At 49.7% G+C, this 27,451-nt stretch overlaps 2 protein-coding genes across 2 annotated transcripts in view; both read right to left on the reverse strand.

Moving 5' to 3' along the window:
- LOC119454630 (serine/arginine-rich splicing factor 4-like) overlaps window positions 1-4,344 on the reverse strand; it is a 30,080-nt gene extending 25,736 nt beyond the window's left edge. The window contains exons 1-2 of the mRNA XM_037716509.1: window positions 4,155-4,344; window positions 2,941-3,440 (exon numbers count right to left, since the gene is read on the reverse strand). Coding sequence (XP_037572437.1) covers window positions 2,941-3,440; window positions 4,155-4,344 — 690 coding nt within the window. The remainder of the gene's footprint in view (window positions 1-2,940; window positions 3,441-4,154) is intronic.
- Window positions 4,345-25,351: 21,007 nt separating this feature from the next.
- LOC119452674 (uncharacterized) lies at window positions 25,352-26,988 on the reverse strand. Its single transcript, XM_037714653.2, has one exon. The coding sequence runs from the start codon at window positions 26,971-26,973 to the stop codon at window positions 25,453-25,455; it is 1,521 nt and encodes a 506-aa protein (XP_037570581.2). The 5' UTR covers window positions 26,974-26,988; the 3' UTR covers window positions 25,352-25,452.
- Window positions 26,989-27,451: the final 463 nt, after the last annotated feature.

Below are 27,451 nucleotides of genomic sequence, written 5' to 3' on the forward strand. Positions count from 1 at the left end.
GGGCTTGTACTAATCTAATTGTATCCACCTCCTTCATTCCTTTTTTGTGATATGTTATTCTTTGTATCATTCTGGCGACTTGTTTTGTCGCTGATTTTAACATGTTTATTGTGTGGTTTGCTCTTCCGTTACTCTGAACCCAGTAACCCAGAATTCGTGCAACGGTTACCTCTTTTATTTTGACTCCTTCAATTTGTACGTCTATGTCTCCATTACTTTTGTATCTTTTTTCATGTACCCTGATAATTTCGGATTTATCTGGGGCACAACTGAGTCCGCTGGCCCTGGCGAAATTTTCAACTGCTGTTGCAGCCTCTTGGAGTGTCTGCTCCTTGCTAGCCAGGCATCCGCGCGTTGCCCATAAAGTGATATCGTCCGCATATAAGGTGTATCTCAACTGCGGTACATCATCCAGGGCCCGTGCGAGTCCTCTCATTGCGATATTAAAGAGCAGAGGAGAGATGATGGCTCCTTGAGGGGTACCTTTGTTCGGCATCTGAAAACGTTCCGACGTGACTTGTACTACACTAATTGTAGCTCTCCTCCCTGTTAGGAAAGCCTTTATGTAATTGAAGGTGTGTTCACCACATCCGATGTTGTTTAATTCGGATAGGATGGCCCTATGTGAGATATTGTCGAACGCTCCTTTTAAATCAAGTGCTAGTATTAAGTGTTCTCCTCCTTTGGGTACGGAGTTCAGGACTTCCTCTTGTAATAGGAGGAATGCGTCCTGAGTGGAGAGGCCCCTGCGGAAACCCAGCATAGTGGCTGGGAATAGGCCCTTGTCTTCTATGAAGTTTTGAAGCCGAGTGTGAATAACCCGTTCAAAAAGCTTTCCCATGCACGACGTCAGAGATATGGGCCTCAGTGCATGCAGGGATGGCTTCTTCCCGGGTTTCGGTATCATTATAATTTTGGCTTCTTTCCATTCATCGGGGATCATCCCTTTGAGCCAATAGTGTTCATTAAAATGGTTTGTCAATGCCTCTATGACTTTATCACTAAGGTTCCTAATCATTGCGTTTGTAATTTGGTCTGCACCAGGGGTAGTATTTTTTTTTGGCCGCCTGAGTTGCCGCAAAGACCTCTTCCTTGGTTATTGGGGCGTCGAGTCTCTCATTTTTAACATCCGTGTAGTTAATTGGACTTCTGGTAGTATTGGTATCTTCTCCGATGTATCTGTTTTTAAGGAATTGTATTAATTCCTCATCCGTACCCGAAAAATCGTTCGTGATTCTCTGTAATGTTTTGCTCGTCACCGATTTTGAATTTTCTGGGTCGAGCATGTTCCTCAGGATGACCCAAGTTTTTGCAGTGCTCAGTGTGTCCTGTAGCGAGCTGCAGAACTGGATCCATCCCTCGGTCGCAAGTTTGCTAGCGTACTGATTCGCCTCCTCCGCTAGAGCAGCGATTCTGCGGAGTAGGTTCCTATTTAGTCTTTGGTTTTTCCACCTCTTCAGCAGACTTCGCCTGCTCTCCCACAGGTGGAGCAGGTGCCTGTCTACTGCAGGCGTCTCTGCTGTTCTTGTTATGCGTTTAGATGTTTGTTTGTGTGACGATCTTATGTATTCTGACCAGTCCCCCATCGATTCCGGTACGGAGTCGGGAGGGGAACTGTGTCGTCGGAACCTTTCCCAGTCAGTGATGACCACGTCCCCTATGACGGTGCGTAGTTTGGGGGTCGAGAGGGAAATGCCGATTATGTGGTGATCACTGCCTAGGTTCTCTTCGAGATTTGTCCAGTTGGTGTCCTTAATATTACGTGTGAAGGTGAGGTCTGGAAACGTGTCTCTACTTACGCTGTTACCCATCCTCGTAGGCGTGGTGGGGAGCGTAATTAGGCTCAACCCTAGTTTGGATACGGCGTGTTCGAGACGCGTTCCCTTGGGAGAATCCCTCGGATAGCCCCAAGTGGTGTTGGGTGCGTTAAAGTCACCCAACACCACGAGTCTGTCTCTGGCCCCTGCAATTCTGACTGCCTCCGTAAGGAGCTCTGCAAAGTCCTCATTTCTATCTTTAGGAGGACTGTATAGATTTACTATCACAGTCCTCGCCCTGCCTCTCTTCAGAGGAAGGAGGCTAATTATTTGATGATTTATCTCTAGGCTATCTATATGTTCCATCTTTGCTGCAATACTCTTGCTAACCAGTGTGGCTACGCGGGGATAATTGAGATCTTGGAGACAGTAATATCCCTGTAGTTTGACCATCTTTGGGCCAACTTCCTGCAGGCATATTACGTCTGGCTGAATCGGAGCCGAGATTATGTAATTTTGGAGTGCTGCTGCGCGCTTGTGAAAAGTGCGACAGTTCCACTGCCAAATCTCTAATTGTTCTGCACTTTTCGTATTATTTTTGGCCATGCTGCATGGGCGTATCCGCGTCGTCGCGGCCCGCTTTTGATGGTTTGTCACTAACTGGGGTGGAGAGGGGGCGTTTATTTATTGCCCTCTGCAATCCTCCCACGGCTTCGTTAACGTACTGCCTCTGAATTCTCAGTTCTTCTCCGACGAAAGCTTTAATTTCCGTCATGAAATCGCCTAAAAGTTTATTGAAATTTGCTATACCTTCCCTGTTTTCCTGAACCTGGGTCTGCACTTGCTGTATTAGTTTGCTGCTTTGCGACGGGGTACCGAATATGTCTTCGCCCATCCCTTCGCTCGTTTCTGTTTTTTCCTCGTGGGTAGAACGCTTTTGCACCTCTTTCTTACCCTCGTTAGGGTTGCCTACCGACCCTGAGGTTTGCAGTGTTTTAATGGCATTTTCGAATTTTTTCTCCATTGATGAGATTGCCAATTGATACTCTTTGCGTTCCGCGGTCATTTGATTTCTAAGCTGCTTAATTTGTTGTGTTAATCTTTTATTCTCTTCTATGATTTTCCTATACTGATGGTTATCAGTTATTGGAGCACTGGGAGACACTACTCTCACCCAGCTCACCTGGTTGGTTGTCCGGCTGGCGGCTGCGGCTTCGTCCTCTGCTTTCCCAGCCTGGGGGGAGCTCTTCTCTCCGCTGCTGCTAGATATTTTCTTCATGTTGCATTTCCCGGGGGTCTCCTCAGGTCTATTGGTTGTAGTTGGTTGTTGCTGACTCCGTGATCTTGATCTCGATCTTGACGGTGATCTGGATCCCTGCCGGCTCTGTTGCGCCGCTTCCTCTCGCTCCGAGCTAAACCAGCGATGAGGTTTTTGCCGTTGTTGCTCGAGCTGAGGGAATTCGCTCTCCTTGTTGGTCCATTCTGTTTTCCTTCGGGGCTGCTCCACTCGCGATATTCGGGGAGGCACGTTTTTCAGTTTCTTTCTGCACGATGTGTCTCCCGTCGCGTGCTCCTCACCGCATATGGCGCAGTTCGGGATACATTCGTGTCCTTGGCTCGGATTAGATGCCCCACATTTGGAGCACACGGCGTTCGGAGTCGGGCACACGTCGGTTCGATGTCCTGTTGACCGACAGATCTTGCAAACTTGTATGGTGGGCTTATATGGGTAACAGATCGCCTCTGCACCCATGAAGTAGACGCACCTCGGTAGTACGTTGCCCGTAAAAGTTATTATTGCTGACTTCGAAGAGCCCAGCATCCTGGCTCTCTCTATGTTCACCCCTTGAGTCCGTATTCGTAGGTTGGCCATAAGTTCGGCCTGGGTTGTTCCGGGTGGAAGTCCGTGAACGATACCTCGCAAGACGTCCTCAGGGTCTGCCACGTACGCGTTAAAGGGGTGAAACTGTCCTTTGATTTTCAACTGACTGATCTCTCTCAGCCTGCCCGCCACTTGTTCGTGTGGCGTAGATAATATTACGATGTTCGATCCGGGATGGACCCGCAGTAAAAAGCTGTCCCCTCCGAAATTGTTTCCGCAGGCCTCTATCACTGCCACAGAGAGCTCTGATCCGAGCAGATTCTTGACTATGAGGCCTTTGTGTGGTCTCAAAATAACCTTTATATCCTCCTTTGGGAGGGGCGGCGGGCCGCGGCGTTTTCTACGTCGGAAATCCCGCTTGGTTTGACTCTCTCCTCCTGTGGCGGCGGACGAGTTGCCCGGTGATTTTCCATTTTTCTTTTCGGTTTCCTTCTCGGGTTCTTTTTCACTTTTCCGATTTTTCTTTTTTTGTCGGCGTGAAAGAACGGTGTGCCAGCCGTCTTCCGTCCACGCACGAAGGAGACCCGCGTCGGCGTTCTTCTCGTTGTCGAGACCTGCGGCAGCGTTCGTTTCGTTGTCGAGAGACGCGTCGTTCAACGCCCGCGTTTCCTCATTTAATTCCACTCGTTGCGAGACGCTACTCGCTTGGTTTGCTTTGTCCTCCGACGCCCGAGAGGGGCCGGGAAGCTCCTCGTCGACATCCATATGGGCGAAAAATTGTTAGGCCTCTTCAGGCATGCTGTCGAGCGCCGCTTTCCGCCGTGCTAGGTCTACTGTTAGGCTGACTCGTTTCTTGCCAAATACGTGGGTTTTCGCGCACAAAAATCCAAATGGGAGGTAAATGTCGCTCACCTTTGGCTTCTTACTTGGCGAGAGAATGTCCGAAAAAGTCCGTTTTATGGTTGTTAGAAAGTCCACGCACACACACTCGTCGCCCGAGGACGGTTAAGCTTCGCCTTTAAGAGTAGAACGCGACAGCGTTATCGGGACCCAATTGGATCGCATCGTTCGCACCCAGCAAGTAGGCTTCATTCACTGCAACACAGAACGTAGGAAAGCCAGCTTACAAAGACGAAGCTTACACCGATCCCCTTAAAGTCGGTTTCACTGCATTGCTGGGAAGACGTTTCTCTAGGGGCAATATAAGCCGTCCTATATTAAAATGTGAAGGCCCTAGGACCTTTTTTCATTATTTTATTAATTGTTTGTTATTGCCCCGACGCACACGCGTGTTTTGACCTGCCGTAGGGAGCCTACATGCAACGCTGTTTTAGGGTGGTGACAAAACCAACATTTTGACCGCTATTTACCGCCAAATATGATCGGTAGCCATTTTTGTCCCCAGTCTTTCTGCCTTTTTGTCACGCTCTGATGTACTCATGTTGGCACGCGCTCTATCCAATTTCTTTAATGTTGCATGTAGGCTCCCTAACTCAACGTTTGTAGATACCTTTTCAAAAAATGTGGTTGATCCCTCTTATATAGGAATCGGTATAGAACACGAAAGTGAAACGTGTCTTCACAGAAGTAGTGTAATGTTTATTGCACATTGATATATAATGTCTGTTGGTGTTTTGTGGCTAAAGCGCCCTTAGGCGTTGATGCACCCACGCTGACGCCTGGTGGCACGTCTCCTCCATCACGACTACCAACGTCGATGACCATGAGCAACCGTCGTGCATATGGAAGCTGCACTACGCTGCACACGCTAGCACAACGCGAAAGACGAAGCACGTAACTGACACACTAATACAACGCGCAAGACAAAGCACGTAACTGAATCGTCACCGAGTCAAATCAGCACGTACAGCGCGTCGTAATTGCAGCCTCCGCGATCAACTTCAGAAACATTTTCAGAGCTAATTGCGGAGGCCACGCTCCGCTGTGCTGAGTACGGTGAACGCCACCTAGGTGGCGTTGGTAGTGCTTCTTGATGCCAGCGTCCCTTCGAATGCTGGCATCGAGGCGTCGTAGTGCTGAGACCACCGAAGCGTTCACTGTCGGTGCGCGTTAGTGTCATAATGCAGTACTTCTCTTTTCTGCTCGTAGGCGGCGGCACCGCCCCGAGCAAGAGCGCGGGTACACGGAGGAGTGTTAGATATGTAAGGCGCGTCTGTGTAGCTCTCTGCAAATGCGTTTGTGGCGCAATGGGTTAAACGCTCGGCGATCTATCGTCGCGGACCGAGAGGTCGTGGGTTCGATTTCCAAATTTTGCATGTTTGTGGAACTTTTTCTTCTGGTTTCTTTCTTTGTATTATGTTCGTGTACATTGTAAGCTGACGTATTTCCGTGACGGAAATACGTCAGTGAAGTCTTGGTGGACCCCGGCATAAAACACTTTCGTGTTAAAAAAAAAGTATCTATAAACGTTGCCCTAACCTGCCGAGGATGCCAGCGCCATCTGGAAAACATTTTCGCAAGTAGGCCAGGCGAGTTAGCCGGGGTTCTTATGGTATAAATGCTGGCAAAAGAGCTTTGTGTTTGAGTTTCCTCGTAACAAAATTATAACAGAGGCCGTGGGGGGACGGGAGGGAGGGAGGAAGGGGAGGCGACGTTTAGCTGCTGCGGCACCAAATGCATATTTATATAAAGACGTTGCGAGGCAAGAGGGTGGTAAAGACTTCCCACGCTGCTCGACGAGTGTCCGACGCTGTTGATCTCGTCGAAAACCTCCAAGACCCCCAGAGGCCCTGGCCACAGTCACCAACGCCGTGCGCGTTCGGTGCGAACGCGGGCAAAACGGCGACGGCGTAGACAACAGTTCTGCGCGTTGCTGGTGCTGCTGCATGTCCAAGTTTATGCAGCTGATAAAACTACTATACTTACTGCGTATAGCTCTCTACTAATTTGCTATCGCAATTGATGTTTCGCCTTTCGGGCGGAACTGCGACTTTTTTATTGCTGAGTTATGTAGCTGTATATTTGGACTTACTTTTTTACTTTGCAATTTCTAACTATTTAAAAAAATTGACGGCCCCCAAAATTCATCTTGCTACGATGAATACGTGTTATATTTTTCTTTAAAACGCAAGAAACCTCGTGACATTCGGTGCAGTTGTTGCCGAGAAAGCAATTTTTTCGTGGCGGTGTATTCGCAGAGGAGCCGCCGGGCTACCCCTTGATTAGGAATCATCAGCCCCCCGTCTTATCGGGGACGTCACTTTATTATTGCGATAGCAATTATATGGACACTCAAAAGCAGATTTCTGCCGTCGGCGTCGCCGTCGTCGTCGCCGTCGCCGTCGCCGTGAGGTTCCGTATGACGTCAATGGAGATGAACGCTATATGTGCGAGTGAAAGGGTGCGAGGGGCGCGCGCTTTCACGGGGAGTGAACGCACGGCGGAGAACAAACGCGCGTTCTGCGCCGTGCTCCCTTAAGGGCTGCAGAAGTAGGCGTCTCTTTCCGCCTTTACAATCACCATATATGTAGAGCAAACGCGCCTTCTTCCGACGCGCGAGAGGCCGTGGGGGAGGGGGGGAGGGGAGGGAAGGGAAGGGATGCGACGTTTAGCTGCGGCACCAAGTGCCTATTTATTTCAGAGGCTCCGGCAACATTCATCAACGCCGCACGCATTTTGAGCGAACGCGGGCAAAACGCCGACGGCGTCGACAACAGTTCTGCGCGTTGCGGTGCTGCTGCATGTCCAAGTTTATACAGCTGATAAAGCTACTATCATTTACTCCGTATAGCTCTCTACAAATTTGCTATCGCAATTGATGCTTCGCCTTTCAGGTGAAACTGCGACAACTTTTGGTTGGGACGAAATCTAACGGAACAGCGGCGGTTGTGTTTGCTTTGTAAGTGAAGCGGTTCCTTGCGCAGGACGTGCGACCCGACAGTCCAGCGGACAAGTCTCAGCTTCTTGTACTGGACTTCGTGCTCAAGGTGAACGGTGAGACGGTGCTGGACCTGGCGCTGGGCCGAGTCAAGGCCCTGATCGCAGCCAGCGGGGACCAGCTCCTGCTGACGGTGATGTCGAGCAGTCCGTACCGGGCGCTCACCACTCGCCGCGACATGATGTCGGTGCTGCGCTCCGCGGCGCTCGTCGACGTCACGCTGCAGCCCACGTCCGGCCTCTGCTCCCTTCATAAGACTTACGGCATCGAGCTCCTTGAGCCGGATGTCTGGGACGACCGCGGGAAGCAGTTCGCCAAGGTCTACGTCGTCAAGGTGCGCCATGTCAGTGCAGTGTTCGACCTTGCGACCGTGTAGTGCGTATCAATCGCCCTACACGCATTGATTTGGGACAAGTGTGTCTTTTATAGTCGTTATTATGGCGCATACGAGCGGTAATAGAGCCATAATGGTGGCGCCGAGTTGTTTATTTATTTAACTATTTATTCTGTTATTTATTTATTCCCGTTACTGCTCACACCAACTTAGACGTTATATCACTATAGACGTTATATTAGAGCGCTACAGATCATGTATCGGAAGAGAAGAGGAAAATATACATGTAAACAAATTATATCAACGCTAACTATATTGGTATACGTTTGTGTTTAGCACTAAACATATTTTATACGTTTGCAAACGCATTAACCAACACAAAAGATCCTGGAATAGACCGCATTTTATTCCTTCGCCACATTAGCATTCAGATTGTTCCATTAAATTACGCTACGCAAAAAAAAAAGTTGTCGCAGTTTCACCTGAAAGGCGAAGCATCAATTGCGATAGCAAATTTGTAGAGAGCTATACGGAGTAAATGATAGTAGCTTTATCAGCTGTATAAACTTGGACATGCTGCAGCACCGGCAACACGCAGAACTAATGTCGACGCCGTCAGCGTTTTGTCCGCGTTCGCACAATATGCGTGCGGCGTTGCGGACTGGTGCCGGAGCCTCTGATATAAATAGGCACTTGGTGCCGCAGCTAAATGTCACCTCCCTTCCCTCCCCCTCCCCCCCCCCCCCCACCGCCTTTAGCGCGTCGGAAGAAGGCGCGTTTGCTTTCATATATGGTGATTGTAAAGGAGGAAAGAGACGCCTACTTCTGCAGCCCTTAAGGAAGCACGGCGCAGAACGCGCGTTTGTCTTCCGCCGTGGGTTCACTCCCCGTGAAAGAGCGCGTCCCTCGCACCCTTTCACTCGCACATACAGCGTTCGGCGGCGCGCGGCGACGATTTCATCTCCATTGACGTCATACGGAACCTCGCGGTGACGGCGACGACGACGGCGACGACGACGGCAGAAATCTGCTTTGGAGTGTCCATATAATTGTGTGATGATGTGGATAGTGGCGTGTGGCGGTGCCAAAACAAAGTGCGTGACAAGCCAGCTTGAAGTGTTGGTGATTGTATGGCAGCACCAAGAAGGGCATTGGTGATGATGATAATGGAAGGAGACCACCACGTGCCATGAACAAAGAAGTGGACGAGAGCACGCAGAGCGTGAGAGCGAGCGGCAGCTTCGAACGCAAGCTCGCAAAACGGCGGCTCCAGGCTCGGGTACCGGCGACCGGGTGTCCAGCTACCGTGCGGACCTGGTCGGAGATCCAGCTCGTGGCTGGGTTTTCCTGCGCGCCAGCGGCCTGCTGTGATAGCGGCCTGGTGCAGTGCTTCCTGCTTGGACCGGGACGCCTGAGCTACCAGCTACCAGCCTTCTGAGCGAGCCCGAGGACTGGCGACCGGGCGTCCTGCTACCGTGCGGACCTGGTCGTGGATCCCGCTCGTGGCTCTGCTCTCCTGTGTACCAGCGGCCTGCTGTGATAGCGGCCTGGTGCAGTGCTTCCTGCTGGCCACCGGGGCGACTGAGCTACCTGTCCACCGACCGAGCCCGACGTTATAGCGGCCGAGGCGTGACAGGCCAGGCGTTACTGGCCAGCTACAGCAGTGGCCTGGTGTTCTACCGGCCTGCTGTTTCACCTGCTTCCACGTCGCGACAAGGTGCGGCGCGACAGCAGCGACGTAGCCACAACGACGCTCCACCGTCACAACCACCGTCACGGGCACCGCAACGACGATGCATACGGGCGAGTGTTGACGCATGAGTGTTAGGCACGTGTTTTATATGGAAGGACAACTCCCGAACTTAGCATGTGCATGTAAATAGTCTGTATCGTTTAGCGTGTCTGTATAAAGTCTGTGTTTCGTGTAGCAAGCTCCCGTCTGCCGTGTCATTATTAAACGGATCCTGGGCCCAACTGGAAACCGGCAAGTTTGTCGTTTCCATCACAAATTGCTATCGCAATAAAATCACATCATATCACCCTACGGGCAACCATGGTGGAATGCGAAAGCATCGCGGGGGGTGCGCATCGAGTTTCCGTTTCGTTTCACTTGGCAACACAACCCCATGAAAGTTAGAGTGAGAGAATGTATGGAGAAGAGAGGAGATGTTTGTATGGGGTTGTTTTCGTTTGATGTGTACGTCGATCGCCGCGTCGTCGGGAACGTTCCTGGGTAGGCATTGCACGAGTTCCTGCACTTCGATCGGAACGTTCACGACTTGCCCCGACGCTGCCGTTCGTTCTGGACGCTCCCGACCTTGCTCAGGTTGTTGCCGGTCGCACACGTTGCAGCTGTACCCGAAGCTCCGAACGCAACAACCCCGGCTTCCCGAGCCTTCCTCTGCTCCGCGGCGGTGGCGCTGCCGCTGCAACTAGCGCCGACGTTGACGTTGTCCATGGCGTTTCGCACATCGTTGCACAGAGAGAGAATAACGGAAGCACAGCTTACGCGCGCTTTGTACAGCGCCTAGGGAGCCTACATGCAACGCCGTTTTAGGGTGGTGAGAGCCTTTGTAAGGGCACTTGCCGCCGCCAGCTAAATTGGCGGGTTAAATCTGGGGCACAAAATGACGAAAGACCAGCCGACAGACCACATTTCCCGCAACCCTTGGTGACGTGAAATTAACTTCTTTTATTAAACTTTGGCCTCAGCAGCCAGAGTCAAATGGCGTGTCTGAGCGCCGTGCACGGTACGTCTACGTTTTAATTAAACAGACTAGTGAGGACAGTCTTTATTACAGCACACTTCGAAAAGCACCGTTTATATATCACCTACAACTAGAAGTCAACGACAGTGCTAAATGCAGTTCACATTCTTGGCGTGAGATAATGCTACCACGAGCACGCCATCGTGCCTTATAACTTGCTGCTTTACATGTGTCGCACGACATGCAATAGAAAAGTAAGTTTGAGGTGTTAAAATAAAAGGAAAATGCAACTAGTATACTAAAGATGTATGCAGGTTTCTTGTGCGCATTGGCACAAGATTAAATTAAAGAAATTTAATAGATCGCGTGTCAACATGAGTACATCAGAGCGTGATAAAAAAGGGAGAAAGACTGGGGACCAAGATGACTGCCCACCAAATTTGGCGGTGAATAGCGGTCAAAATGTTGGTGTTGTCACCACCCTAAAACGGCATTGCATGTAGGTTCCCTAACTGCGCCGCGATACTTGCGCCGCCTACCGGCGTACCCTTAGAGAGATAGGGAGAGAGTGAGAGAGAGAGTTATATCAGCGCCTCCTAAATAGACAGGCGTTGGTTATATGCAATGATTTGCTGCGCCGCACCTGCGGCGGAGAGGGGGAGAAGGGAGGAGGAGAGCGCACACCTGCATAGTAGAGGAGAACTAAGGTAGAGTTGCGCATGCGCAGTATGGTTGCGGACGCCGCAGAACGGACACTGCCCCGAGCATAAGGTGCTCTCGCATCTAAAAAAGAATAGATAAAATTGTAATGACCTCATACTCGCTTGGGCGTCTGCATTTCAAAGTTCTCGGTCGTCTTTCGAAAGAAAGCAGCCCGCAATCCGCCTTTTGCATTGCGCTGTGGCGCCACCTTAGCGGGCTCCGCGAGAAACAATATGTACGGCGTCGGGGCCCCGCGGGACGCAGAGTCACACTGCAAGAAGCGAGCTGAAATGGGTTTCTGCATTTGTCAGTTGTTGTAATTTTCGTTTTGTGTGAGTGGCCGCTTGTTGGACAGGATGCATAGGCCGGCAATGACGCTGGTGCGACTTACAACCGCAAGTCGTCGAAATACGATAACGGGATTTCGTGCTGCTACGCCGACAAGACCAACCACCGTGCGATGTGCCTCTGAACGAATACATCGTACCGTAACGGATTGACACAGCGCCTACGCTTGTATTCCTGTTATTCATATTGACGCGAAGTAAGCTGCCCACTACAGGCACCAATCGTCAGAAATCAGCTGCCCACTACAGGCACAAGATCGCCAGAGAGAAGACGATGAAGGGCGCAGGTGTGCGCGCGTTGTCTTGAGGGTCGGCCATCATTAAAGAAGGCTGTTCTCTTACCACAACCCTGATCAATTTGTGTAGGTCGTCGAGGTGGTTTTCCGAAATCATGCAGGAGGGGCTGTGCGAAAGTTCCATCACATTACGGTTGTATTGTCTGGCAAGCAGTTGAAGGGCCCTTTCCATTGCTTTCCATTGATCAGCAAGGACGTCCGCAAGAGTTGTGGGTGGATTCCGAGTAAGTCCAGCAAAGATCGCTTGTTTCACACCGCGCATCAAATGTCGGACCTTCTTCTCTTTGGCCATTGAGGCATCCGCACGTGCGCCTGAAGAGCCGAGCCATGTCTTCAGTATACGGCAGTCACGCTCTCGTTCGGGGCTTCGAATCTTGCCTGTATTGCCAGCTCCGCTCGCTCCTTCCTGTCCATGTTGGAATAAGTGGCGATCAGCTGCTGTTGACATTCGAGCCATGAAGTCAATGTCGCTTCATGGTTATGGAACCACGTCCTCGCGGAGTCTTGGAGAGCGAAGTACACGTTGCGCAACTTGCGCTGTTCGTTCCATCCGTTGCATTCGGCGACCCGCTCGAAATGGTCTATCCAATCTTCCACGTCTTCAGTAGCATCTCCGTGCAATGCAATCGGCGTGTGTGTCTGGTTGAAGATGAACTGCGCCGGCGGAACAGCCGCACCAGGAGACCGTGGGCTCAGGTTCATCATCCGGATACGATCGGGCAACAGACCATGCTCAGGTTGGAGCCCTTGAAGACGGCGGCTGGTATGTGCGTGCACGGGAGTAATCTCTCTCGGGCTACTCACTGGGGATGAGTCAGGGGTACGCTGCGTCTCCGGCAATGGTATCATATACCCCGCACCTCCACCAGTAAAATGTCTTCTTACGGCCTCCGGAATGACGTGCTCTACAAAAAGAACTTCGAAAACAGCCAAGAAACGTTCCTTCTTGTCGTCCCAGTTTCACTGCGCGAAGAAGTACTGCAGGCGTGTCATGACGACCCGTGTGCCGGACACTTAGGCTTCGCCAGGACGTTAGCGCGCATACGCCAGAAGTATTACTGGCCACAACTGTTCTCGTCCGTTCAGCGCTACGTGAGAAGCTGCCGTGATTGCCAACAGCGCAAGGTTTCATCTTTGAAACCTACTGGTCTTCTGCAACCCCTAGACCCTCCTCCAGCACCGTTTCAACAGGTGGGCATGAATCTCCTGGGTCCGTTCCCTACGTCATCCGCAGGAAACAAATGGATAGTCGTCGCAACGTACTACCTAACGCGGTAGGCAGAAACCAACGCTGTGCCCCGCGGAACCGCTACAGAAGTCGCGATGTTTTTTGTCCATGGAATCGTGCTACGTCACGGGGCCCCTTCCGTATTAATAACCGATCGAGGAACTGCGTTTAGTGCTGACTTAATGCAGAAGATCGTCACGCTGACCCACACCAATCATGGGAAAACCACGGCCTATCACCCACAAACTAATGGACTAACCGAGCTCCTCAACAGAACTATGGCCGATAGGATCTCGATGTACGTTGACGTAGAGCACAAGTCCTGGGACCAAATTCTACCATACATTCGCATACACTACGGCTGTGCAGGAAACCACCCGGTTCACACCATTTGAACTGGTTTATGGGCGCTGCGTAACAACACCTTTAGACGCCATGCTCTCGGTAGACAACGGAACAACAAGAAGTGACAACGCTGACGACATTATCCAGAAAGCCGAAGAAGCTCGACAGCTTGCTCGCAACCGCATCCGCAACCAGCAGAGTGCCGACGCCCGCCGTTACAACAGTGGCCGAAGGAACATCCAGTACGAACCGGGCGACTATGTTTGGGTGTGGACACCGCCGGCGTGGATCCAGGGGGGATGTCCGGATGTCCTGACCCCCCCTCAGATTTCTGCATCGCCCCCTCGCTGACAGGGGGATGGCCCTGTCGCAAAAAAAATATGGCCACCAGCATTCTTCAAAGGTATTTTTCGCGAGTACCAGTGGTATCACGCGAAGCCTCGAGCCGCGGCTGCGAAGTGGGGGAGCGTGACGTCAGCGGCCAACGCCAGTGCGCGGGCCTAGGATGGCGTCGCGTGGTTAGAGAAACGGGAGCAGATGCGCCCCTTGTGTAAAAGGATGACGTCGCGTGGGAAACAAAACATGAAGACGCTGGCTCGCGCTCTCGGCTACTACGCCACATCGTTATTCTTGTAGGTGGCGTCGTGAGTCTTCATACGTGGTGATTCGCATATCGTCAACAACCACCGTAGTGGTTGCTGCGTTGGAGCGGAGCGTTACGCCCGTATTCAAGAACGTTCCTCCAGTCAGCACACCACCACGACTCAAGAGAGAAGATGGCACCGCCATCCCTCCACAGAAGTGGTCACTGAGCTTCATGATCATTCATGGGAATTCTTGAGAATTGTCGCGTCTTTATCAGTCGAGAAGCGGCGCTGTGCTCAACAAGGTAGAGTGGAGTAAGAGCTTCGAGTCGAGGGCTGTTTAAGAATACGGGAGTTAGTCCTCCAAAGCAAACGAAGGTGTCTCAGCCGAACACAAAGAATCTCCTTAAGGAAATCAAGGTGTCCCAACAGAACTGCAAAGACGGACCCGTGCTTAAGCATTTATAACGAACCTGCTAAAGATCATCCCAAATTTTATTTTAAAAAAACAATACAGGCTAGATATACCGGGTGTTCAAAATTAGGCTTTATGGCTTTCTTAAAATTATGCACTGGGAGCCACATGCAGACCACCTGCGCAAATCAGTTATGTGGCCAGGCGGACACAAAGTGAGATGATAATTATCGCTGTCAGCAGCCCAATTAACCAAAATTGAGTAATTTACTTTTTATTGACTGCAGTAAGTGTGTATGTTTGTATTCAAAAGTTAGAGGCAGTCGTGTTTCTACACAGTTTCACTTGGAAGAATTCTTCTAGCGTGTGTGCGCTCCTAGATATCCAACTCCAAATTTTAATTGTCCTTCGCATGATTACGCATGCAAGAGAGTGAGGATCGGCGCAAAGCTCCTCCCTGATGTGACGCGGCTGTTGCGTGAGGCGTTGAGTCTGACAACGGGGCGGAGGCATTGGTAAAGATAATAACTGTCCCCCTTCCCCTCACGGCTGGCAAAATGAAAAAAAATATATATATCGACGAACCCGTAACTGATGTCGTAACACGCGACCGCGCAGCCTGTAAATATGGCGGCAGCAGCCATGCCGAAATAATGGCGCGAGCGGTGAAGCCGGAGGGCAGTGCGCGTGCGTAATGGTGACTAGACGACCGGGCATGGTCCTTGTTTGGGCTACGCAAATAAAGTGACTGCGGATTTCCAAGTATTGTAAGTTTTATTGAAATCAAGAGCACCAACTGCACCATCAACAGCAGACACCTTTTTAGCTATGCTAACGAATATTTCATACTGCCGCTTTAAGTTTGGTGTTGTCATGCACAAATCTCATGACAACACTTCACCCATCAAGATGTGAATGCCCTAAAAATGTTCAAAATGCCTCCCTTCCACAGAAACACAAAGCATAAACCGCTCTCGCGGCGACTCGATAACTCTGCGCAGTACAACAATTGAAATTTGGAGTCGGATATCTCGGAGCACCGACACGCTAGAATAATTCTTCCGACTGATACTGTGTAGAAACGCGACTGCCTCTGTTTTCAATACAAACATACCCACTTACTGCAGTCGACAAAAAATAACTGTTCAATTTTAGTTAATTAGGCTGCTCACAGCGATAATTATCATCTCACTTTGTTCCCCCTGGCCACATAACTTATTTGTACCGGTGGTCTTCGCGTGCCTCCCAGTGCCTAATTTTAAGAAAACCTTAAAGCTTAGTTTTGAACACCCTGTATTATCAGGCACAGCCGCCATGCACATGGCTGTACTGAGTAACGTCCTTTTCCTATAAGCTCGGAGAAACCGATACCTGGCTTCGCTACAGGTCTTCTTCCTCTTTATGTGGTTTCACGTGCCAAAACGAGTTCTGATTATGAGGCACGCCATAGTGGAAGGCTCCGGATTAATTTTGACCACCTGGGTTTCTTTAACGTGCACTACAACGGAAGCACGCGGGCGTTTTTGCATTTCTCCTCCATCGAAATGCGGCCGCGGCGGCCGGGATTCGATCCCGCGATCTCGTGCTCAGCATCGCAACGCCTGAACTGACTGAGCCACCATGGCGGGCTACAGGTGTTGCTCTAGCCGTAAGAAACGCGGGTTTGTCGAGAGCAGAAACGGTGAATTTCGGTAAATAAGAAAGGCTACTATCATCATCATCATCATCATCATCATCAGTGACAGAAGCTGACCCCCCCCCCTCAGAAAAAACCTGGATCCGCCCCTGGACCTTATCAGCTTCGAACATAGCAGGGTTGATGCGACGGCAGAGGTCCACGATATCCTCAATGTAGGACGTGAAGTTCTCGCCGGATTGCTGGGCGCGACCGCGTAAGCGTTGTTCCGCGCGTAACTTGCGAACAGTGGGACGGCCGAAGACTTCCGCGAAGCTAGTTTTAAAGGATGCCCAATTGGCAATATCAGCTTCGTGGTTGAGGAGCCATAGCTTTGCAACGCCCGCCAGGTAAAAGTTGAAGTTACTGAGCTTGTCACCGTCCTTCCACTTATTGTGGGCGCTTACCCGCTCATACGAAGTGAGCCAGTCCTCGACGTCGTGCTCGTCGGTGCCGTTGAAAATTACAGAGTCTCGCTGTCGGGCTACGCCGCAGCAGGCGACCACCGGTGGTACGGGAGCACCTTGTTGGGGCCGGTCGTCAGGCATTGCCGAGGCTGGGGGTACAGTCCGGGTACGGAGTTCCAGGATGAAATGGGAACCAGCACCTCCACCAATTGATAGTACGCGTTTTTATGATACGCTCGGCGTTTTTATGAATGCGCCGAAACAGGCAACGGCCAAATGGTGCGAGCCCGAGCACCAACAACAAACGTCTTATTCTTCGTCTTCTGCTGGTGCCCGTATTTATCACTACAATCATCTTCCCGTAGGGGAACCCTGAGTAGTATGCGAAGCAGCCATGGGGTCGACTCAAGGTAGTTTTATCAGCTGCATAGACTTGGACATGCAGCAGCACCAGCAACGCGCAGAACTGTTGTCGACGCCGTCGGCGTTTTGCCCGCGTTCGCGCCGAACGCGCGCGGCGTTGGTGACTGTTGCCGGTGCCTCTCGGGCGCCTACCGTCGCGCATCTAACCTAATCTCCTTCGCATTATCGCGCGCGGAGCCGCAGGTGTTGCCATTCGTTGCGCAATCCGGAGAGGAGAGGAGCGTCGAGAGGACAGGAAGAATGCCGAGAGGAGAGGAGAGGAGATGAGTCAAGGAGAGGAGAGGAGGGGGAGGAGGATGCGCATGCGCAGTAGGGGTGTCGACACCGCACGGCGGATGGATTGGGCGCGGTCAGTTAGTAGTCGCGTTCGGGCGTGTGCCGTTTCGTTGCGGTTGGCATTCTTCTCCGACGCTTGACCTGCATGTGCCGGGAACCACCTGATTCGGGTCCTCTTGACGCGGTCTGCCTGTCGGAGCAGGATGTGTGCCGCCGTTGGGGCAATTCTTCCTTTGGCGCAGTTCCTCACCGCCTGTCTGGAGTCGCTGAGGATCGTGTGGCATTCTCGGTGTACGATGGCCAGGGCGATGGCTATTTCTTCTGCTTCCTCTACTTGCTTGCTCGATGTGCTGGTGGTCGCCCGCACGTTTCCTCCGGAGTCGACCACCGCGATCGCGAAACCGTTGCGGCCGGCATATTCGGCTGCGTCCACGTTTCTGGCGCCGCGGTCTTCCACGTGTAGGTCCGTTAATGCTTTTGCTCTAGCGCGTCTTCTGCCTTCGTGGTATTCCGGGTGCATGTTCCTCGGTAAGGGGTCAACCCGCATTATCCGTCGTACATTCGTGGGGACCGGGCATTTTGGTTCCTGTTCGTGATAACCGATGCCTAGGTTGCAAGGGATCATTCTGCCGGCCTTTGTTGATGATAGTCTTTCCGACAGTATTTCTGCGCTCCCAGACGACCGATCAAGAAAAGAAACCCGCTTGTCTCTGCAGCGCTGGCTTGGCGTTCGAGGTGGCCGCAATGTACGTGCCAGCGACTCTCGCTAGTAACATGTGATCGCGAATGAATAAAATCCCTCTGGTCCTGCGTCTTGGTTTCTCGCTGGTTTTCTCGCTTTAGAACATGAACCAACTAGCCCAGCAATTCACGCTTCTAAGATACTAACTATTCTTGTACCGTGGGCTCCTTTCTACGTGTATCTTCTTCCACGGACGTCTTCTCTTCTTGCGTCAGCGCACTTGCCTTCACTACGTGCAGGGCACGTGTCGTCTCCTATTCCCTCAAAATTGGCTTTCCGCCCTTGGAATTCCTCCTGCTGTTTGGCCCACTGCCCCCTTCCACAGGACACTGGAAACGCACCTGCAAGATTTTGAGGTCAGAGCTCTATCGGCCAGTCAGGCACATACAGGATTGGCTACACCACCTGTGCCTGCAGTCAGAGCATCCCTGTGTGGCGTCAAGCAGGTTACGGGAGCATCGCCGCCTTGCTGCGGTGCTCACTGAGGTGTACTGGAACAAGCTTCGACAAGGTCTACCCAAGAATCCCAAGAAAAGTACAGCAGGCACACCGGTCACCTAACTAAAAGGAGCCTCCCTTCCGTCGGCCTTAGACGATGTGCTGAAATTGCGACCTAAGTTCAGCCTTGAGCCACGGGCACAGAAACACGAGCTGTTGGCAGCAGCACACAGAGTTGCCAGGAAGGCTCCTCTAGAAGAGTGGAACTACTGTGTCTCGGAAGGGGTTGGCTGCCTGATGAAGACCTAGGGGAGCAACAACAGGAAAAGCGAGAATCTGCGACTCTTGATCGCCCACTTCGAACAGAACGACCTCAGTTGTTGTGATTCCGTCTCCCGCTTTCGAGTTAAAAGCGGCTGAAGGAATCGAGAACAACTTCAAGCGTTCAGAGTTGAAACCTCGCAAGGCAAAGGCGCTAGCCCTGCGTTTGATCAACGGACTGAATTTGGAAAAATTGGAGAAGGAGATGCGCAAATGCCAAGAAAACGTCCTGCGTGTGTTCTTCACTACGAAGACGCATAAGCCCGACTGCCCATTTAGGGCCATTGTGACTGAGGAGGGCTCTTGGCAGAATCTGGTGTCAAGCTTTTTGCAACGGGCCTTAAAGGGGCGTGCGCCGCCGGATCCTTTTGCAGTACAGAGTTCGTTGTCCCTTTGGAGCACCTTAGCAGCGGTTTTCCCAGTGCCAATGCCGCCTTCTCGGTCGACATTGAGGATATGTTCTGTTCTATACCCCAGGACGAACTTTTAGAAGCAGTGCGGGAGTTAATCGAGGATAACGGGACTGTTGCCTTTCAGAACAAATGCGGGATTGCACTTGAGTCCTTTCTGGAGCTTCTGAGTGTGTACTTAAGATCCACCATCGTGCAGCACGGCGACAAGTGTGTGGTGCAAAAACAAGGCATCTGCATTGGTTCCAGTGTTGCGCATGCTCTGTGTAACGTGTTTTTGGCCAAGTTCGATTCAGCGTTACGTGGAGCACACGCCTGTTGTCAGGGTGTACAGATATGTCGATGATTTTTTAATCATACTAAATCTTTCTCCAACTGACCAGCTATCACATGTGGCAGATCAGATTTTAAATGTTTTTAGTGCCTGTTCAAAGAATATGGTTTTTACCAATGACATACCAGCTGACAAGAACATTCGGTTCCTAGATTTAGAACTCACATTTTCACCTGACGGACACGTGTGTTGGAAATATGCTCCTAGGTCTACAAAGGCACTTTTGCCTTTCGGGTTTGCCCACTCGAAGTTGGTTAAGCGCAGTTTTGCGAATATGTGTTTTATGAATGCACTGAAGAAAAGTTGCCCGCACGTTATACAGCAAAGTCTTGCGGAGCAGGTGGATCGCCTAAAAGCTTCCGGTTTCCCTTCGTCTGTTCTGTTGACGGTTGGTGAAACCTTGGCAAGAAAAATGAAGCAAAAGCGTGAGAATTCAGATCGCCCATTAGAAGAGACAAAAAACATTGAGGTGATTGCCTACTTCCATAAAATTTCCCATGGACTGAAAAGAGTGTCCCAAAAATTCGGTGTGAACTTGGTGTTTTCAGCCCCCCGAAAGCTTTCTGGCCTTTGTGCCCGCATCTCCGGCCGTGAACGAGATTCAGCCTGCAAAACCAACCACTGAACAGACTTCACTAAGTGCGTGGTGGGGGTGGTTTATTCAATCCCCTTGGCTTGTGGAAAGGTATATATCGGCCAGACAGGGCAATGCTTAAATGAACGCCTCAGAGAACACGCCAACACGCTACGATCGGGTACAGGGAGCAACTTGGAATTGCATGTGAGGGCTTGTGACCGCTGCTCGCCTTTTTTTTTTTTTTTTCACAGTACTAGCGTCATCGCCAGGGGCAAGTACAAGCATAGAGTAACATGCAAGGATAAGAGAGGACACTTCCATAGGCCCCTACGGGATATGGAAGTGGCCTATGGAAACGGCCGATTTTGGTTCGCAGCGCACCTAGCGGCTGTGTGGAATCTACGCAGACTCAGAGATTGGAGCCGCAAGAAAACCAATCTCGAAGGCTACCTTCTGGTGAATAGAAAACGTACACGGCCTCCAAGATCGCTTCCGTGCGAGTGCTCGTCCGGGAGTCTATATTTCGATTTTTTTTAACGCGTTGCTTGCATGCATCGAGTAGCTTCGTGTAAGCTGTACCGCCAGAGCAGCAAGCACACGATGCCACTGTGTGTTTATGCAGACATTTTAAATAAACATGACAAGTGTTGGAAGCATAGAGTTTCATATTACTATAACTAGAGGGCAATGTGGCGCTGCGATCGTTCAACTATCATGGGAATGATGGGAAGTACAGGCTACGGATTGGTATTCTGTTGACTGGCGAACTAGTCTACAGGTATTTTTTTGTCAGTTTTGGTTTCGCTAGTTTTGCTCCAAGCGCAGTTGCTACAATCCGCAGTGGGGCAGTGCGGCGCAAAACTCTCGAGCTCTCTGTATTTGTTTGGTCGCTCGAAGTAGCGATAGGGTTCTTTATTCTATGGCGATAGCGTGAGCTAGCGGCTGGAACGATGCTTGTGTCGCGGCGTGTTGACGAAGCCCTGACGAGAAAGCGACTGCTGACTGCTTGCATAAAGCATTTTGTTTGCTACATAGTTGCTCTTCTACGGGCTTGACAATCAAATTTGATTGAGGGCTTCATTGCACATTACTCGTTTATGTGTTCATTGAAATGGTTGTTTCAGGACATTTCAGAACACAAACTCACTTGTGGTAGGAAAGGTTGCTGCTTCCTGGCTGTAGTCTGCTGTCGCAAAACGGGTAAGCGCAAAGCCACGACATAACAGTTGCTGGCGCGCACTTCAGAAGAAGCGGTACGTCAACATAAAATATAGTGAAGCATGCTCGTAAGAGGCCACAAGCGTCCAAGATAGCACTGCAGCAGATGTCTTTAAAAGTACTCGTTCATCAATCGTGACAGCCGATGCAGCCTTTCGAAAGAGCGAGAGAGTTCGCAAGTGCGTCTGCGCAGACGCAAGTGCGTCTGCGAGAAAAGTTCACTTTCCCCGCGTTCGCAGCGAGCAGGCGTCGTAGCAGACGACACTTGTAACATTTCTCTCAAAGGCGCAACACTTTTCTCATAATACAAAATTTTTATTCCCACAAATATTTGATGAGTATTTTTTATATAAGCACATGCACGGTTGTTATTGCTGTTGTGAAAGTAAATAAATAATTATTCAATGGCGCTAAATCAGGCAGAACGATGCATACCCTGGTGGTAAACCATGCTTCAATCTCAAAGTCATACAAACTTTATTCAATGTATTATGCATTATATAAAACACAACATAAATAAAATTAATTTTTGCACAAAAATGTTTTAATACAGCTTCGTTTATTGCGCCGCATGCAAACGCCACCAGTTTCAAGACAGAAGTCAATCCGAAGCCTGTACTTCCCATCATTCCCATGTAGGTTGAGGCGACGTTCAGGAGAACCCCCGTAGACACTAGCGCCACTTTTCCCTCTAGGTTTTTTATTTAGAAACTCTATGGTTGGAAGAGACGAAACATTTTATTTTGAAGTCATACTCTCAGTAAGCAGACGCACACTTTTTTTTTCGCAACGTTCGATGAACGCAAGCACAGAAAGATGGTTGCAGTGCAAAGTGCAAGACATGCCAATACAGGTGGCATATGTTGAGAATAAATTTCACAAAAGGAATAAACAGGTGATATTATGAAAAAAGTTGTCGCAGTTTCACCTGAAAGGCGAAGCATCAATTGCGATAGCAAATTTGAAGAGAGCTATACGGAGTAATGATAGCAGCTGTATCAGCTGTATAAACTTGGACATGCAGCAGCACCGGCAACACGCGGAACTGCTGTCGACGCCGTCGGCGTTTTGCCCGCGTTCGCTCAAAATGCGTGCGGCGTTGGTGACTGTTGCCGGAGCCTCTAATATAAATAGGCACTTGGTGCCGCAGCTAAACGTCGCCTCCCTTCCCTCCCCCTCCCCCCCTCCCCCACGGCCTTTCGCGCGTCGGAAGAAGGCACGTTTGCTCGACATATATGGTGATTGTAGAGGAGGAAAGAGACGCCTACTTCTGCAGCCCTTAAGGGAGCACGGCGCAGAACGCGCGTTTATTTATTTATTTATTTTTTTATTTATTTATTTTCGTACTCTCAATCGCCCGAAGGCTTTACAGAGAGGAGGGGCAAGAACAAATGTAAGTATTAATGGCGGTCTTGAAATTCTTGGAGTCAGAGATGGCGGTGATGGAGGCAGGGAGGTGGTTCCAGTCTTCCGAGGTTCTTGGTATAAGTGCGTCAGAGTACATTTTTGTGCGACAAAGGGGTATACCAACTTTCTGGGAATGATCAATGCGAGATGACACGTACGATGGCCGATGTAGTAATTCTTCCTTAAGTGTGAGATCGAAGTAAAATATTTTATGGAAGAGGCACAGTCGAGAACACTGTCGGCGCAGAGCGAGGTCTGGTAGGTCAAGAGTTAGTTTCATTGCGGAGACGCTAGAATAACGACTATAGTTAGAAATTATAAACCGGGCGCTGCGATTCTGGATAAGCTCTAAAGAGTTTGTTAGTGTTACCTGGCCAGGATCCCAAATTGAGCAGGCATACTCAAGTTTGGGTCTGACCAAGGTCTTGTAAAGTGTGAGTTTAACTGTAGTGTTGGCGCGTGAGAAGTTGCGACGCAAAAAACCTAGCATGCGGTTAGCGTTGTTGATAATATAGTTCACATGCAAAGTCCATGATAGATTCTGGGCTATAATGACGCCGAGATATTTGTAAGAAGTCACGGCGATTAGGGGTGTGTTATTAAGAGTGTAATCAGCGGGATTAGTTGAGTAAGGCACTCGAGACACGCGCATGCTTTTACACTTGTTAATATTAAGTTTCATTAGCCAATCAGAACACCAGCGGGAAATACTATCAAGGTCAGTCTGTAATGCAGCATGGTCGCAGGAGTTAGAAATTATGCGATATATTACACAATCATCAGCAAACAGTTTTATAGTAGAAGAAACTTGGGTAGGAAGATCATTGATGTATATGAGAAAGAGTAGTGGTCCTAGAACCGACCCCTGAGGTACCCCCGATGTTACTGAAGCGAAAGAAGAATCATGACCGTTAGCCGAAACATATTGAAAGCGGTTAGAAAGAAAACATTTAATCCAACTTAGGACATTGGCATCGAGGTTCAAACTGTCAAGTTTAAAAAAGAGTAGCTGATGTGAGACTGAATCAAATGCCTTAGCGAAATCTAGAAAAATACAGTCGACAACGAAACCATTATCAACAGCGCGAAATAAGTCGTTTGTAAATAACAGAAGTTGTGTTTCACACGAAAGATATTTTCTAAAACCATGTTGACAAGTAGAAAAAAATGAGTTAGATTCAAGAAAACATACCACATGTGAATAGATGACGTGTTCCATGAGCTTGCAAGGTATACTGGTCAATGATATCGGTCTGTAGTTCAGTGGAGAGTGAGAAACACCTGATTTGTGCAAAGGAACCACCCTCCCCACCTTCCAATCACTTGGTATGGTGCAACATTGCAATGACTGTGAGAAAATCTCGCAAAGAATCAATGATGAATACACTGATGTACTTTTCAAAAACTTCGAATTAATACCGTCAGGGCCAGCACTGCTAGAGACCTTTAGGGTTTCGATTAAACGAGAAATACCAATTGAATCAAACACAATAGGATACATGGGGGGAAAACCGGAGTCGGGATAATCAGGATATACAACAGGATTATTATGCGAAAAGAAGGAAATAAATGCATTATTTAATACATCACAACAGTCCTTGTTATCTACAGGAACGCCAGCAGTATCACAAAGCTCAATCAAGGTTTCATTTTTGTTATTGACTGCGCACCAAAATTTTCGAGGATTGTCACGTAGAAGTGTCGGCAGTGTGCTACAATAAAAGTCATCCTTGGCCCGTGCTATAGCCTGTTTGTATTCGTTATCTGCGTTAGTGTAAGCAAACCAGCTCGAGGCGTTTGTGGATCTTTTTGTGCGTCGAAATAACCTTTTCTTTTTATTTAGAAGCCGTTTAAGTTGTGCGTTAAACCAAGGTGCCCGAGATTTAGTCGTAATACGCTTCAGTGGGATATAACGGTCCATTAGGTATTTTATTTTATTTTTAAACAAAGCCCAGTTTGCTTCCACCGTGCGAGTGTACAAATTCGGCAAATATTCGCTAATGAAGGATGACAATTCAGAATTAATAGCGGTGACATCAGCATTCTTATAATCACGAATAACTTTGGATGATTTGACCGATGGGGTGCAAGCACGTAAGTCGAAAAGTAGAATGCAGTGATCACTAACGCCAGAAAAATGTTGAACACTTGGAACGAGGTTAGGGGTTGTGGTTAAAATGAGGTCCAAAACGGTAGCGGAATGACTGGAACTTCGTGTCGGATTAGTGACAAGTTGCGTGAGGTTAAAATCAAGACATAGGTTAAGGAACGCAAGGCACTCAGATCCACCCTTTATAACTGTAGGTTGGGTTTTCCAGTCAATCCCTGGAAAGTTAAAATCGCCCACTAAGAATAAAGGGCATGAAGAAAACTGTTGTGTCAAGTTGCTTAAAATGTCGGAAAGTTCATTGCAAAATGTGTTAGTTGAACTAGGTGACCGGTAGCAGGCACTAAAGATGAAGTCTTTGTGATCGATGGTTATTCGAGCGCATACAAATTCCAAATCAGTAGAGATAGTTATCTCGCGGCAAGATATGGTATCACGGACGGCTATAAGCACTCCGCCGCCTGTCCGCTGCTCGCGGTCTCGACGAAAGAACTTATAGTTGCTTTCACATTCAAAAATTTCGTGATTAGCTATCTGATTTGAGAGCCACGTTTCTGTAAGAATGACTATGTCGGCTGAACACGTGTCTATTAGAGAGGACAAAGATTCGCGTTTGTTACCTACGCTGCGCACGTTAGAATAGAAGACAGAGACCTGTTTACGATTCGGGTTAGTAATAAGCTATGACGTTGCTGCATGTGCACTGCTAGTACCTGTGGAAGAACGGTTGTTATTGTTAGTGACAGGAGCCACGCCTGAATGAAGTTCGCAAACCTGGTCAGTAGTGGGACAATACACGTAGGTTTTCCTATTTATATGCAGTTTGTTAAGACGAAGTGTGTACTGTTGGCCGCTATTCTTGCCGAATTCAATAAGTTTCTTTCGACATTGACGTGTAGCTCGGCAAAAGTCCTCAGCCACAGATATGCCTGTACCGCGAAATTTTGAACGCTGAGAAAGGATGTTGTCCTTCAGTTTTGAGGAACCAAATTTTACTATTATTGGCCGTGTTTTGCCCAAGACGTGCGTACCCAGACGGTGTGCGCGTGAAATGCTGTCATCAGGAAACGTAAGATTCAAAATACGGGTGAGCGACTCACGAACATGGCACTCGGACTGCGCCCAGGTTTCCGCAGGACTATCGACAAGCCCGTAAAAGATCAAATTGTCACGTCGCGATCTATCCTCAAGTTCATCGAGTCGTGAATTTAGTATTACAGTTTCATTCATAACACTGCTCACAATACCAGGTAGGTTCTCGTCATGCCGAGATGAATCAAACGATTCAACAACGGATTCGACCGCGGAAAGTCTGGTTGTTATGTCAGACACCTTTTGTTCCAGTTGTTCTTGATTCCGTCTTACTTCGGTTAGCATTTGCATCATCTCAGCATGACCTGCATCGACTTTTGCTGACAATGTGGCAATCGCAGCCAGAACGTCACTATCATTGGCAGGCCCTGGATTCGTTTCAACGTCGCCAGCCAACAACAACAACATGACAACATGCGCACATTCACTAACAATATCCAAAAGAACTATTGGGCTTGGGAGGAGCAGCAGGCAAACATCATGTGAGCGTTTAGCATGTAAAGAGGGATATTTACTGACCTGCACAACGAAGCAGAAAGGATTGAAAACCGGCTGCATAGCTGCTGCTCCTCCGTGCCCACTAAAGGGAAACGATGCCGGCGGTGCGTTTAAATCTGTGGTGGTGACTGATGCCGTTGCCGATGACACTGTCCTGGTGAAGCCCGTCAATGTTGCCGTGTGCTCCCTCAGTGGCAAAGAAACGTTTGGAAAAGGCAGCACCGGTATCCCGGAAGGTAATGGTACGACAGCGACTGATCCATCAGGCGGCAAGGGCGGCCATGCTGATAACAAGGCCTGCACAACGAAGCAGAAAGGATTGAAAACCGGCTGCATAGCTGCTGCTCCTCCGTGCCCACTAAAGGGAAACGATGCCGGCGGTGCGTTTAAATCTGTGGTGGTGACTGATGCCGTTGCCGATGACACTGTCCTGGTGAAGCCCGTCAATGTTGCCGTGTGCTCCCTCAGTGGCAAAGAAACGTTTGGAAAAGGCAGCACCGGTATCCCGGAAGGTAATGGTACGACAGCGACTGATCCATCAGGCGGCAAGGGCGGCCATGCTGATAACAAGGCCTGCACAACGAAGCAGAAAGGATTGAAAACCGGCTGCATAGCTGCTGCTCCTCCGTGCCCACTTCGTGCCCACTCCTCCGTGCCCACTTGTTCTCCGCCGTGCGTTCACTCCCCGTGAAAGCGCGCGTCCCTCGCGCCCTTTCACTCGCACATACAGCGTTCGGCGCGCGGCGACGATTTCATCTCCATTGACGTCATACGGAACCTCACGGCGACGGCGACGCCGACGGCAGAAATCTGCTTTTGAGTGTCCATATAATTGCTATCGCAATAAAACCCCACAGAACAGTAAAACTGCAGAAGACAGCATTAGCATTAAAGAGGAAAACAACGCTCGTCCATTGAAGCCTAACCTTTCTTATTAAGTGGCTGTTTCGGGCTGCATAGCAAACAAGGGATGAAGGCTGCTCACTGCACTTGTCAGCCAACCACACTCTCTCCCTGTCCTGCCGTTGTTACTGCACCTCGCAACACAGCAGTAATTCCCGTAGTACTTCACTATGGTCGGTATGACCTG

Source organism: Dermacentor silvarum, chromosome 5, assembly GCF_013339745.2.
Source record: "Dermacentor silvarum isolate Dsil-2018 chromosome 5, BIME_Dsil_1.4, whole genome shotgun sequence".
In the NCBI taxonomy this organism is placed as follows: Eukaryota; Metazoa; Arthropoda; class Arachnida; order Ixodida; family Ixodidae; genus Dermacentor; species Dermacentor silvarum.